The sequence below is a fragment of the Hirundo rustica genome, chromosome 8, assembly GCF_015227805.2.
Source record: "Hirundo rustica isolate bHirRus1 chromosome 8, bHirRus1.pri.v3, whole genome shotgun sequence".
Taxonomy (NCBI): domain Eukaryota; kingdom Metazoa; phylum Chordata; class Aves; order Passeriformes; family Hirundinidae; genus Hirundo; species Hirundo rustica.
Genome location: NC_053457.1, coordinates 9,760,629 through 9,772,698, shown reverse-complemented (window position 1 = coordinate 9,772,698; position 12,070 = coordinate 9,760,629). Strand labels below are relative to the sequence as shown.

The window sequence follows — 12,070 nt, the reverse complement described above, 5'->3', positions numbered from 1 at the left end:
TGCCTGTGAGCGATCCTCAGATGAACATGACTGCTCTGGCTTCTGCAGCCTCACAGCCACCACAGCCTCAGATCCTCCAAGAAGCTCTCAGAGGCCCAGTTCCTGTCAGGCACTCAGGCTGCATATGGGATGTTCCTTTACGAACTGAGTGTACGGCACAGGCACTCAGGGCTGATGACTTAGACCTGGTCTAGGAGGCATTGGAGCCCAAGCATGGAAAGGTTCCACCACAAAAAATGCCTGTTAACTGCTCACTGGATACAATCATTCATCTCCATTGCTGTGCACTCCATTTGTGATGTGTGGTGCAGACACAGCAATGGATATATCCTGGCTAAAGAAAGTGAGTGCAAAGGCCAAACAGCAGCAGGGTTTCTCTCAAGCACCTGACAAGCAAGGCGCTATTTAGGTCAGTGAAGAAGAGTGCTTTTCTGCTGGGTTTTGTCATGTTGTTTGGTCTTCACCACTGATGCCAACCTCAGGGGGCAAAAGGACATTCCTGAGGCATCCTTTGGTGCTTGCCTGGTCTCTGAAAATCAAGTCTCTGTAGCATGTGCTTCAAACTGTCTCCCAAAACTGAAGTGCACTGGAAGATGCTGTCTTTGCTAAGTGGGTCCTCCACTCAAAACTTCCTGTTTGCATTGTCCCAGAATGTTGTGTCCCAGTCAGTGTGGCCAGTTCACCAAGCAATGCTAAAACCTGCGGTGCATCACAGATTTCTCCCCACGGGATCTATATGTCTGTATAGGAAGATGTTTTCTTCAGAAAAAAAAAAAAAAAAAGGTGTGATGAAGTCCATCTGTTTATGAATGCTATCAGAGAAACAGTGGGGTGGTTAAAAATAAGATTCTGGATGAGCTGAGATGCACTGATGTAGCAGTGTCTGCAAGTCCCTCTTTAAAGCAATCTTTTTGACTCCGTGGCTTTCCTGTTAACTTCCATTACTTGGAAAACAATAAATTATGGCAATTGTCGCTGAGTTCTTATCTTGATGTTGTTTGAGTGTACCAAGGTTAAACAATTCACCATTTTCCTTTTACTTACTTAAATATATACCAGTACTGCTGCTTTATTGTGCACACATCTTCAGGAGTGTGGTTGATGAAAAGGAAGCACTATGTGTGCCTTGACCTTAACCTCACAAGCTCCATCTTTGATAGTCTTTGAAATGATCTCCTCTTAAATTTACATGTAAGTCAAGACTCAGCAGTTTTTAAAACAGATCCTTGAGTCTGAGCAATAAAGTCAACCTGCTCTTTGTAATTTTATTATAAAATGTGCTTTGCACTTTTTCCTGTCTTTTCAACAAAACTTTCCTTCCTCAACATGCTTTCCATGCTTTCTTTTGTTCCTAACCATGTCAGGTCTTCTTCCTTGTCAGTTCTCATTGAATAGAAAATGAACATTTTGCCTCTTGGCATGTTGGTCTCCCACCCTTTCTTTGTGTATGTGGGAACTCAAAGAAATTCTGCTGCCTGAATTTCCTCAAGTGCTGAAGCACATTTATTTGTCTCCATGAATTTCTGTCCGTGAGGCTGACTGGAGTGTATATTTTCAAAAAATATAATGTAAAATGGTGCTGCATCACCTTTTTTTGTTTCCAGACGTTAATTTTGTACCAAGGACACTTAAAGGATTTGAACATCTCTGTTTCAAGACTCTGTATAATCATCTTAAAGCCACAGTATGAGAAGGGATTTTTCTGTCATTTAATTTGTGTATCAGCATTCACTGCAATAACTTTGGACTGTGTAATCTTAGTTAACAGATGTAGAAGTCTTTTCTCAAATATTTTATTCATTCCTCAACACCGATTGTTGAGATTCTTTCTATGTAGTTCAGTAAGTTTTTAACTTATTGATAGATATTAAAAAAAAAAATAAAATAAAAAGGCCAAATAAGTACAGCATTTTGAGATAAAGTACTAGAAAGTGTGGGAGGAGATAGTGAGAGCACAGTGCAGAGCTAGTAGGAATGAAGAGAATCTTTGGGCTCTCACCAGGTTAAACTACTTGATTTGAGAACCAGCATACACACACTGATTGTAGAAATCTCTCCAGGCAAAGAGGAGATATTTGGTGGAAAATGTAAGTGGGAATAGAGCGATAATCCCTCATGGTTTGGAGGTAAATTACTTCAAAGCTGAGTATTTAATATTCTTGTAATAGAAAATCTGTTGACACATATCTTGTTTTCTAGGTTAAGGACAGACACTGCTTTGGTATAAGGCTGCCTGGATACTCACTCAGGTTTCCTCTAGACACAGCAATCCCAGGGAAATGCTGAGAGGTGTGCCCTGGATCTGTTGGATCTCCGTACCCTAACAAGGTAAGTACCTCCTCACTTAGACCCGTGTGAGCATTACTGAGATGTGGGATTCCCTTTTGAGAATGGTTTAAGGTACACCCCTGCATTCTCAAGAGAGAACATAGGAAGAGCCACCTGCAGTCAGTGTCATACATTTACCTGAGTAAAATCCAGGGCCTGCATCAGCCCCTGTGGCCAAAGTGCTGGTGCGGCTCAGAGCTGATCTCTAGGGAGAGCTTTGGTTCGCCTGTAGTCTTTGTGTTCATGCCGTTCCTGTACTGAACAGCTGAGTTTGGTCAGACATGGCAGTGTAAGGAGCATGTTTCATCTTCATACATCCCCTGGTTCAACGAGTCATGTTACAGCCTTGCGAGCAGGACATCCACACAGGGACATCCACAGCATGCACACCAGCCAGGAGATTTATGGGGAGAACACAAGTGTTTCTTTGCTCTGCCTAAACAAGTCTCATCATTTTCTTCAGCCACACTGAGTAGACTATAGAATCTTGATTTATTCATAATTCACGCCCCAACTCTGAGTTATATGTATAATTTTTACAGGCAAAACAATGAACAATACTAATTCTTTCATAAATAACTTGGACTGCCTGTTCTGCTGCTAAATTGCATCCTTCACACAGATCTGTGTCATGCTCCACAGCACCACATCCATCACAGATCATGCTGCTGAAGTGAATGTAGGCTATCTAAATATACCTGGATATTCTAGGGACTATTTGTTCATTTTCTATCCCTGTGAAAAGAAAACAAGGGGAGTGACTCGTAGCTCCAAAGAAGCAAAGTTACTGAATTGTAAATGGATTTTGCAGTGGTCTTTAAAAGCCTCTAAACTAGTAAAATGGATAGCAGGAACTTTAATTACTTAGCAGCTGCAGAAAATGTTCCCCTTTCCTCAGTTACCTGCAGCACCTTTTTTGCAAATGCTGTTAAACACTTTTTGGCAGACTAAAACCAGGAAAAGCTGTATCTGAGATGAAGTTACTTCTTTTTCCCAGGAATTCCCCAAACCTCTGCTGCCACCCACAGTGAATGACAATAACTCATGATAAATCATGCAGGCAAATGCTCTGAGATTTTTGGTGTGTAGACTAGCATTTTTTTCAGACGGCATGAAACTACCATCTCTTCACCTGTGTGGAAAAAATGCCCCCCCCATTTTGTTGGGAAAGCACTTTGTTTTCTGTTTTAAAGCCACTGTGGAAATGCTAAAACTGGTAAATATTTGGTGTTGACATTGTCATTTCTTAATTCCTTTGGAGATAACATAATAGCTGAGTGTCTCTATTATTGTTCTCCGAAACAGGGAGGATTCAAACCCAAGGGGCTCAAGTTGATATAATGCTTGTAGTCACCTCTCTAAATCTTGGTTTTCCTTTCCATGAATGGGGAATGTTTTCCTTCTCCTGCTCTGTGGATATATCTTCCTGAATCAGTTGAGTTACAAAGTATTTTTCATGCGATGTGTCTTATCAGACTAAATTTTTCTGATGAGGGTGGTGAAATACTGGCATGGGCTGCCCTGAGTAGCTGTAGAGGCCCTGTCCCTGGAAATATTCAGGAGCAACCTGATCTAGTTGAAGATGTCCTTGCTCATTTTAGGGGTTTGAACTTGATGAGCTTTAAACTTCAATGAGCAATGTTTGAGCTATCGCAAGTCTGTTTCTCTCCCATAGCTGGTAATTCAAAACATAGAGATGGGCATTGAAGACTTTTGTGGGACTTCAGTCTCTTCTCTATTGCCAACAACTGGTCCAGGTTCTTGCAGATTCCCCAGTTCCTACAGTTTCTCCCAGCAATCAGACAGAAGGTATGGTGCTGTGTTATGAAAATGTAAAATCTGGGTTGCGTAAAATTATTCACCACCAAAACTGGTCATGTGAAACGTCATCAACAGCTGTTCCTGGATTTCCAGCATCATCTGTATTCTGTATTAGTGGGAATTGGTGGAGAGTGATGATACGCCCCAGAACAAATCATCTCTCAGTTCTTTGCAGGGAGATTTTTAGGAGGGGCAATGATGTAGTTTGGGCAGGCAAGAATGTTTGGTTTGGTTTGTGGTGGGAGCTGTGTGTTTTGTCTCTCAGCTCTGGTGAAACAAGAGTGCTCTGACCCCTCCCAGGTGCCAGCCAGGCAGAAACACCCCGGCAACAGGAGTGATCATTACATTTACTTTATCTCAGCATGTCCTGCTGCTCTTAGGGTGTTTGGAGATCAGCTGAGACAATTTTTGCTACACCATGCTGTGGGACTTGCTGCTGAATTGATGCTTTGGTGTGCAAGGGACAGCCCAGCTGGGCCCAGGGTTCTTAGGGTATCTGTCTTACCTGTGGTTTATGTCAGGCCCCTTCCTTTGTTTTCAAGCTAAAAAAGAGCTTCCCACTCACTTTCAAAAATGTGAGAATAGGAAGAGTTTTGAGAAAATTTGACCGAAGCGCCACTTCTCTCCTTTGCAGAATTGCATGAGGAATTCTGATTGAACTGAGCTGTGCATAATGCCTCCAGGTATCACCACAGACCCTTTTAGTGTGTGTTAAACAAAGAGAAGGCCACAGTGTGATTTGGTGCCTTTCTGCACATGCTGAGGTTTATATAAAGTGTGCAGCACTTTTTATGTTGAATTTATTTACACGCACAAATGTGCACACAAAAAATGCTGAATACTCCTCTCCAGGCTAATGCTTAATGTCATATACACCCTGAATTCAAGGACAAGCATATAAAAAAAGTAGCTTAAACTGTTGCTATATGAGCGTGGACTTTATTGCTTATCAATACTTGTCCAGAGCCTAGAACAGAGGAAAATGGAAACATAAAATCAGAAGACAGTACATAGTTATTAAAAAGCAAAGCAGGACGGTGGAAAATAATGTCTGTTATTTCTTTCATTTCATTTTTCTCACAATTTTTAAATTGCAAATGCATGTAAGCATCCAAAAACTGATTGAAATGCAACCCATGCAAACCTCCCATATATATGCCAAGCAGGCACTCCCCAGGTGAGCAGCTCTAACATGATGGCCCTGAGGTGGAAGAGCCACCCACAATGTGGAAAGAGTAATTTCTCTCAGTTGTTGCCCCCTGCTCAGCCTGCCAGCACGAGTGGCAGCAGGTGCCAGCTGGCATTCCAGTGGCACAACAGGGCACTCACTCCCTCTGCTGTGAGCTGCCCCTACCCTGAGCTCCTGGTGGCATTGCTGTGTAGTGTGAGGGGCTGTTCTCTTGGGGAAGTTTAGGTGCCATTTTATATTGGTGTCTGCTGCCAGTTTTTGTCTGGCCAACGTTTCAGGCTGTGCTTTGGGACCAGGCTCAGGAGCAGCCGTCTATGTGGGACCCACAATTCCCCCGTTCAGGGTAGTGTAAACAGCAAAAGCAGCTCTTGGTAGTGGTGAAAGCCCCTTTCTTGTCAGCCATATTTGATTAAGGAGGATTACTTGTCTTAGGTTTAAGGTTTAGGGCTAAAAAAGTGAACATGGTGGGGTGAGGATTTTCCAAGATTCTCCAAGGCTCAAAGTGATGAGAGATAACAGGGCAGGAGCTGGCCTTGTGAGTGGCTGGTTTTGTGTCTGGCCCCTGTGCCCAGCAATGATCTAGTTTCATGTTGGGAAGTAGCTTTGTCTTGGGAGAAGAAAAGCCTCCATGGCTCAGAGCATCCCAGGGGTTTCTCAGTGCACAACTGAGCAGTTTTGCAATCATGCTGCAGTGGCCCCTGTACACCCCGGCTGCGCTCAGAGGCGGGGAATTCTGAAAAATATTCATTGCATTATTGTAGCATTCTTCACCATTTAAACTTCTATTGTATAAAAATTTAGGTTGTCTTAACAAGTTCCAGCAGATATTGCTAATCAGTGACCCAAACTTCTGAAGATATTGAAATTTTCTGGATGTTTTTCATACTGAATAGTAAACAAAACCCCGGGAAACCAGTTGGTCCAGATCAGGTGGGTATATTTGAGATCAGATGGGTATATTTCATTCTTTTTTCATGTTTCTTGCTACTCGATATGCTAAAAATGTATGAAATAAAAAGTTTATTCTACATAGAAAGATCTTTCCATTCCCAAAAAAGTTGGGACAGAAGGTACTGCTTTCCTGAAACCCCTCCTTCCAAAGGAGAAAATTCATCAAAATAAGCCTGGATCCATGAGCTGTGTTGTTTTTTGATCAAAGTATATTTTCTGTCAGAAAAAACTACTCTGTGTTAGGTAGGGATCTGACTGTGCATAGATACGTATTAACTAGGTTTTCAGACTGTAAGGGGATTAAGAGCTCAAACTCATTGAAATTCTGGAGGGAGGCATTTTGCTTCCTTGGAGATGCAGGCCCTAGAGATTCAGATCCCCAGGGGATGCAACCAGGGGAACAGACAGCTATTAAGTTTGACAAGAGCTCTCCATCACTTGTTCTAGGAAAATACTCTGTGGAAAAAAAAGCATGTTGTTAGTTCTGGGTTGAGGAGGCAGATGAGAAGACATTTAGGTGCTATTTATGTTCTCTTTTGGACACCATGCAGGTTTATTTCTGTGACTTTATCAGTGGTTTAATACTATTTTTGACAGAGGTGGGATGATTAAATCTGCAACAGGGACTGAATTTATACCCATCTTCTATATGTGTAGCTGCTCCCACACAGTTTTCAGCTTTGGATCCCCATATCATGAATTTAAATGCACTAAAAATACATTTGTTTTTCATAGTTGCCTGCTGCAGGTTTCCCTGAGCTTTACAGGCCACTGCTGCAGGCACAGATCGGTTCAACATGGAGCTTTTGTAAATAGTGCTCTACAAATATAATCATACAGGGTCAGAACAGAGGTCTGATCCCATAGGAAATGGTCAGAAAGAGATCAGGATGTCACAGAGCCTTCCCCTGGTTTAACTTCCAAGCTTCTGGCAGGTGATAATGTAGTGCTGTACTGAACCAGGGTTTGCATCTGTGCCATCGCATTTGTTGGTAATCAGTGAACCAGTCTTCATTAATTTGTCTGATCCATTTGCAGCCTTCTTTATCTTTAGCTCTCTGTACCATTCTCTGGCAAATTCCATTATGGGTGATGAGTTTTGTTAATACTGTCCCAAGAGTTTTGCTTTTCTCCTTCTGAGAGCCTTACAGTTGATTTGTTCTGCAGGCAGAGGTGTCCTGCCAGCAGCACTGTAGATCCCAGGGGATCTGCAGGTGCTGCACAAACCCTGCCCACAGCATGGGAGCAGCACAGCTCTGTGTCTGCAGCAAAGGCCTCTCCCACGGTCCCCTCCAGCATTTGTTCCCCCTGCCAAGATGAGGGTAAGGTACACTATAAATGTGTGATAGCTCCTTCTGGAGGAAAAATATATCAGAGCTGGCCAGGCTGTCACTCCCTCCATGAGTGATGAAAGCTATCCCTGCAGCACTGCCTGTCTTCAGCTCTGCATCCCACAGGCCAGGGCTGGGAGGGGAGACTCTGTCTGTGGGGTTATGTCTAGAGAACAATGATCTGCTCCCTTCTGAAACTTTAGCAAACAGCGTGAAAACATGTGGGTGACTGAGGGAGCCAAAGACCTCCACTACTGCCCTGTGTGAAGCTGCTGCTTCCTGGCTCTGCACCTGCTTTCGGTGTTTCCACTGCATGTGCCCACCTCACCTGTGCCACTGCAGCCACCCAGCAAGGGTCTCTGCCAGGCAGCATGTGCAGCTCCTGCCACTTTTTAAAGCACTGTCATGGGGAACTTTATGACTGATTAATTTCTTAGACACTTCTTTCACTCTGACTATTAATTAAATAACACAGAAAACTCCAGTAACACATCCTTAAAGGGCAAGTGCTTTGCCACAAGTCAGGTTTAAACAGCTCAGCTCCGATGTAAACATCTCGGTGCTTGGCAGCCAGGTGCTGCAGAATCACACAGTCACAGAATTGTCTGAGCTGGAAGGGACCACGAGGGTCATTGAGTCACGTACTGTCACTGATGGAGCTCCTTTCAGACAGGTTTATCTGTGAACCTCCTCACAGCAGCTGATTTTTAACCATATAGTAAATTGGAATATATATATATATATATATATATTTAGTTAGTGCAAATATGTCCAAAAAAAGCAATTTTTAAAAGCCACTTTTTCGATGTGTTGGTGGTTAAACACACTTCTTAGTATGCTGGAAATTTCCTGCTGAAAGTAAAAGATGCTTTCACCAATTCATGCATTTTAAGAATTAAATGATCAGGCCAACTCATAAAAAGAACATTTTGACTTCTACATTTTTAATATGCAATGTTGTGTATTTTTCTGCAATCGTAAGTTCTTTCTTTAAAATAATTTCTATTGGTTTTGCTAATATTAAATTTTCTTCTTTTGTTGTTTCTCAAGATTACCAGAGCTAAAATAAAGATTAACTTCTTTTAGCTCTTAGAAACAGAGGACCGGCTTAGAGAATTAAAGACAGAGCTCAGAAAGAAAACAAATTTCTACTTTACCTTCTCCCTGACTTGTGTGTTTGGACAGCACAAATGCAGTACCGACAGCAAAACATGAGAGTTACACTGATTCCTCCAAATCTTGTCTCAGAGATGAGTCCCACAGCTCCCTGCAAAATAATTGGTCTAATTAGGTGGTAGGAAGGAGCTTCTTTAAATTCCTCAGAAATTAAGACGTGTCATCCGCTTAACATCTTAGCATCTGTTACTGCCTCTTCCACATTTCTCTGCTACGTCAGTCTGAAGGGCACTTTCTTGGACATTTCAGAGAGATTAAAAAAAAATAATAATAATAATAAAACCAACAAAAACCGAGCCCTTCCAACACAGAAGTTGGCTCTTTCTTCAGTGGGATGAAGCATGTAAGGCATTTCACCCCCTCCTTATTTCTCAATTTGGTGCATGTTTGCCTGGGTGAGTACAATAATCACTTTGTTAAGTAAAAATATAGGAGAATACAAGCATAACCTTAAATCCTGTAGTTATCCTTACTGATGTGCTAATGTTGTTTTGGAATATTTTCCTTGGCTACCGGTCCTTGTGTAAATGTTACCCTCTGTGTTTATATACTTGCAGTTTTGTTTCAAATGGGCTATTTTGAATCTCTAACAGTCAGTCAATAGAATGACAACTAATTTGTTGTTTTTGTTTTGTTTTGTTCTTTTAACTTTGCTGTTGTCTGGCAGCAAGTAAGTATTTAATTATGGCTAATTGCTCATGTAGTAGGCATAATTTTAAGGCAGGATGTGCTTAGAACACTGGGTAAGAAAACTGGGGTAAAGTACAAAGGCGCTGGGAAAGTTTCAGGCTTGTATGTGTAGAATAGGGGAGAGGTGTTCCATTACTGCAAGCTGAAAAAGTTAATTTTTCATTGAAGCTGTCTGGAACTGGTTGAGATTTTTTAGGGAGATCCTGCTATTTGGTTTGTTTCTGTTGATTTGGAGGTTTTTTATATACTCTATTTCCTGCTGTGTAAATACTGGCACAGTGGCATGTAGAAGTAATTTTATTAAAAATATTTATATAGATACAGTTCTGAAAGTCCATTGCAGCAACTGGGTGTGTTATTGCAGCAACTGGGTGTGTTATGCACTCCTAGTATTCCCAAAACAACTCCTGTTTACTGAGTCAGGTAACTGAGCCAGCCAAATAACTGTCACCTACAAAATGCACTTGTTTGGCTTCTGTTTTGTTTTAATTGCAGTTCAGGCAAATTATGCCCCCTATTTCTTTGACAATGGAGCCAGAAGCACAAATGGGAACATGGCACTTCTCAGCCTTTCGGAGGACACGCCTGTTGGTCAGTATTAAAATTTGTATATTTAAACTGTGAAACTGGAGTTGTTTGTTCTTAGGATAAATGTATATCTTGTAGGTTGTTGTTATATGCTGTGATCTTACATCTTTTTCTCTCAAGCTTTTAATTGGCCTCAATTTAAAATGAGATGTTTGAATTGTGGCTGCAATTTAAAACACTAATTCTAGCTCCCTCTTTTTTGGTCCACCAATCTATTCACAGCTTCAGGAGCAACATACCTTTGGGGTCAGAAATAAATTTGTGTTGAGAGGCTTCTTACCAATCCTGTAAATGTTTATGAGAAGAAAGCCTAGTTTCTAGTAATTTTATCAGCCTTGATAAAGCAAGCTATACATTGAAAAGTAAGGGGCATGATTTTTTCTAAACACATTTTTAATGTTTATGTACAAATGGTAGAAAATGTTTCCACTTGAAGTGAAAATTGCTTTGTCTAAATAACTGATGATTTTTAAAAGGTTTAGTTCTGTTTTATTGAAAATTCAAAAATTGATACAGTTTTCAGATTTCAGCACTCTGAGGCAGGTCTATTTATGTTTCTTTTAACTGTGGTTGTACTAAGTTAAATAAGAACAGAAGGTGATTTATAATCAATATTTTCTGTGGTGAAAAAATAGTCTCCTAACACCTAAACAATTACATAAAAAAATATATTAAGTGATGAACATCACCTTTACTTCAAACTTTGCACTGAGATTTTATTCAGCATTTTCTTCTGTTCATCTTTAGCTTTTACAGGCCAAATCAGAAAAATATTTAGTTAATGCAAAGTGGGTATTGAAGTACCCCTTTACTTGTTCCTCATGCAGAGGAGAGATATGGCTGCGCAGGAGGTGTACCCAAAGACCCCCTCCCAGGGCTTAGGCAGCTGGGGAAGGGCAGGATGAGGGAGGGATCAGAGGGCACAGCCTGCTCTGAAAGCCTGACATTGCCACCCACGCCTTCTTAAACCAGACCAAGGTCACTCTCTGCACTGGGAAGCAGCTGCCTGGATTTGCTCAAAGTCTCCATTTCTGACCCAGTGGTGTTAATGTCACCCAAGACCCACACTGGGCCTGCTGGAGGGTGGGGAGAGGGGTATTTGGAAGCAGCAAATTCTCCTTTACCTGCTCAGCTTGAGAAGAGGAGGGGGAGAAGGCAGCACATAGTGTAGAAGTGACACATCTCGACAGCGATCTTAAAAACAGCTTGCTTATGATGCAGCAGGAATTTGCTATAAGCTTGGTCAAGCTTAAGTGGAAAACTCAGCTTGAAGGCCAACAGTAATGTCGTAATGTAGTGGCACTTGCAAAAGCCAGAGGCAGACCAAGGAGCTGCAATTTTTGCTGTACTTCTGCCTGGATTCTCATGGAAACCACACTTAGTTCAGCTTTGGCAATCCCTACGGTTCTGCTGATTGCTGGAACTAGATTAGCCAGTGGAATCATTTGTCCAAGTGTAGATAAGGCTTATAATGCCAGACAGCCACAAAATGGGACCCCAAGTCAATTTGTTTGGGGTGGTGCTTGCCAGCTCCACCACTGAAACCGCAGGCACTACACCTCGCTTGCCATGCAACTCCCACTCCCTGGTGTGGTGCCAGCCCGCAGATATTTACAGAGCACCAGCCTCTCCCTGCCACCACTGGGAGCCTTCAGGCACCTGCATGGGGATGAGGAGCTAAAGATGGAGCTAAAGATGGCACAGAGCCACAACATGGGCAAAAACGTCCCTCCTGTCAGGACTGCAGCGCCACATGGTCTCTCAGATGACAGCACTCCCTGCAGCAGTGAAGTACAGCAGTAATTTCCACCGCATCTGATCTGGTGCTCCAGCAGCCAAAAAAAAGGACAGTGTGCCTCAACAGCAAAACAGCAGTGTGAGGGATCAGAGCTTGTGTTAGTGCTCTCCTAATTAGCTTGAGTAAGAATAACGAGATATATGCGATGGGCTTCTGGATGTGCTTTTGTAACATTAGCAACCAGACTAGGGATATAGA

At 42.1% G+C, this 12,070-nt stretch overlaps 1 protein-coding gene across 3 annotated transcripts in view; it reads left to right on the top strand.

Moving 5' to 3' along the window:
- Window positions 1-1,971: 1,971 nt before the first annotated feature.
- The window catches only part of CDHR1 (cadherin related family member 1), a 51,669-nt gene continuing 41,570 nt past the window's right edge, over window positions 1,972-12,070 (top strand). The window contains exons 1-3 of one of the 3 annotated variants that reach the window (XM_040071442.2): window positions 1,972-2,087; window positions 2,200-2,328; window positions 9,982-10,077. In XM_040071442.2, the coding sequence (XP_039927376.1) occupies window positions 10,041-10,077 (37 nt within the window). In that variant the 5' untranslated portion in view covers window positions 1,972-2,087; window positions 2,200-2,328; window positions 9,982-10,040. Of the gene's footprint in view, window positions 2,088-2,199; window positions 2,329-9,130; window positions 9,192-9,981; window positions 10,078-12,070 lie in introns of those variants that run through there. The other 2 variants (XM_040071443.2, XM_058421559.1) reach the window with 2 other exon arrangements.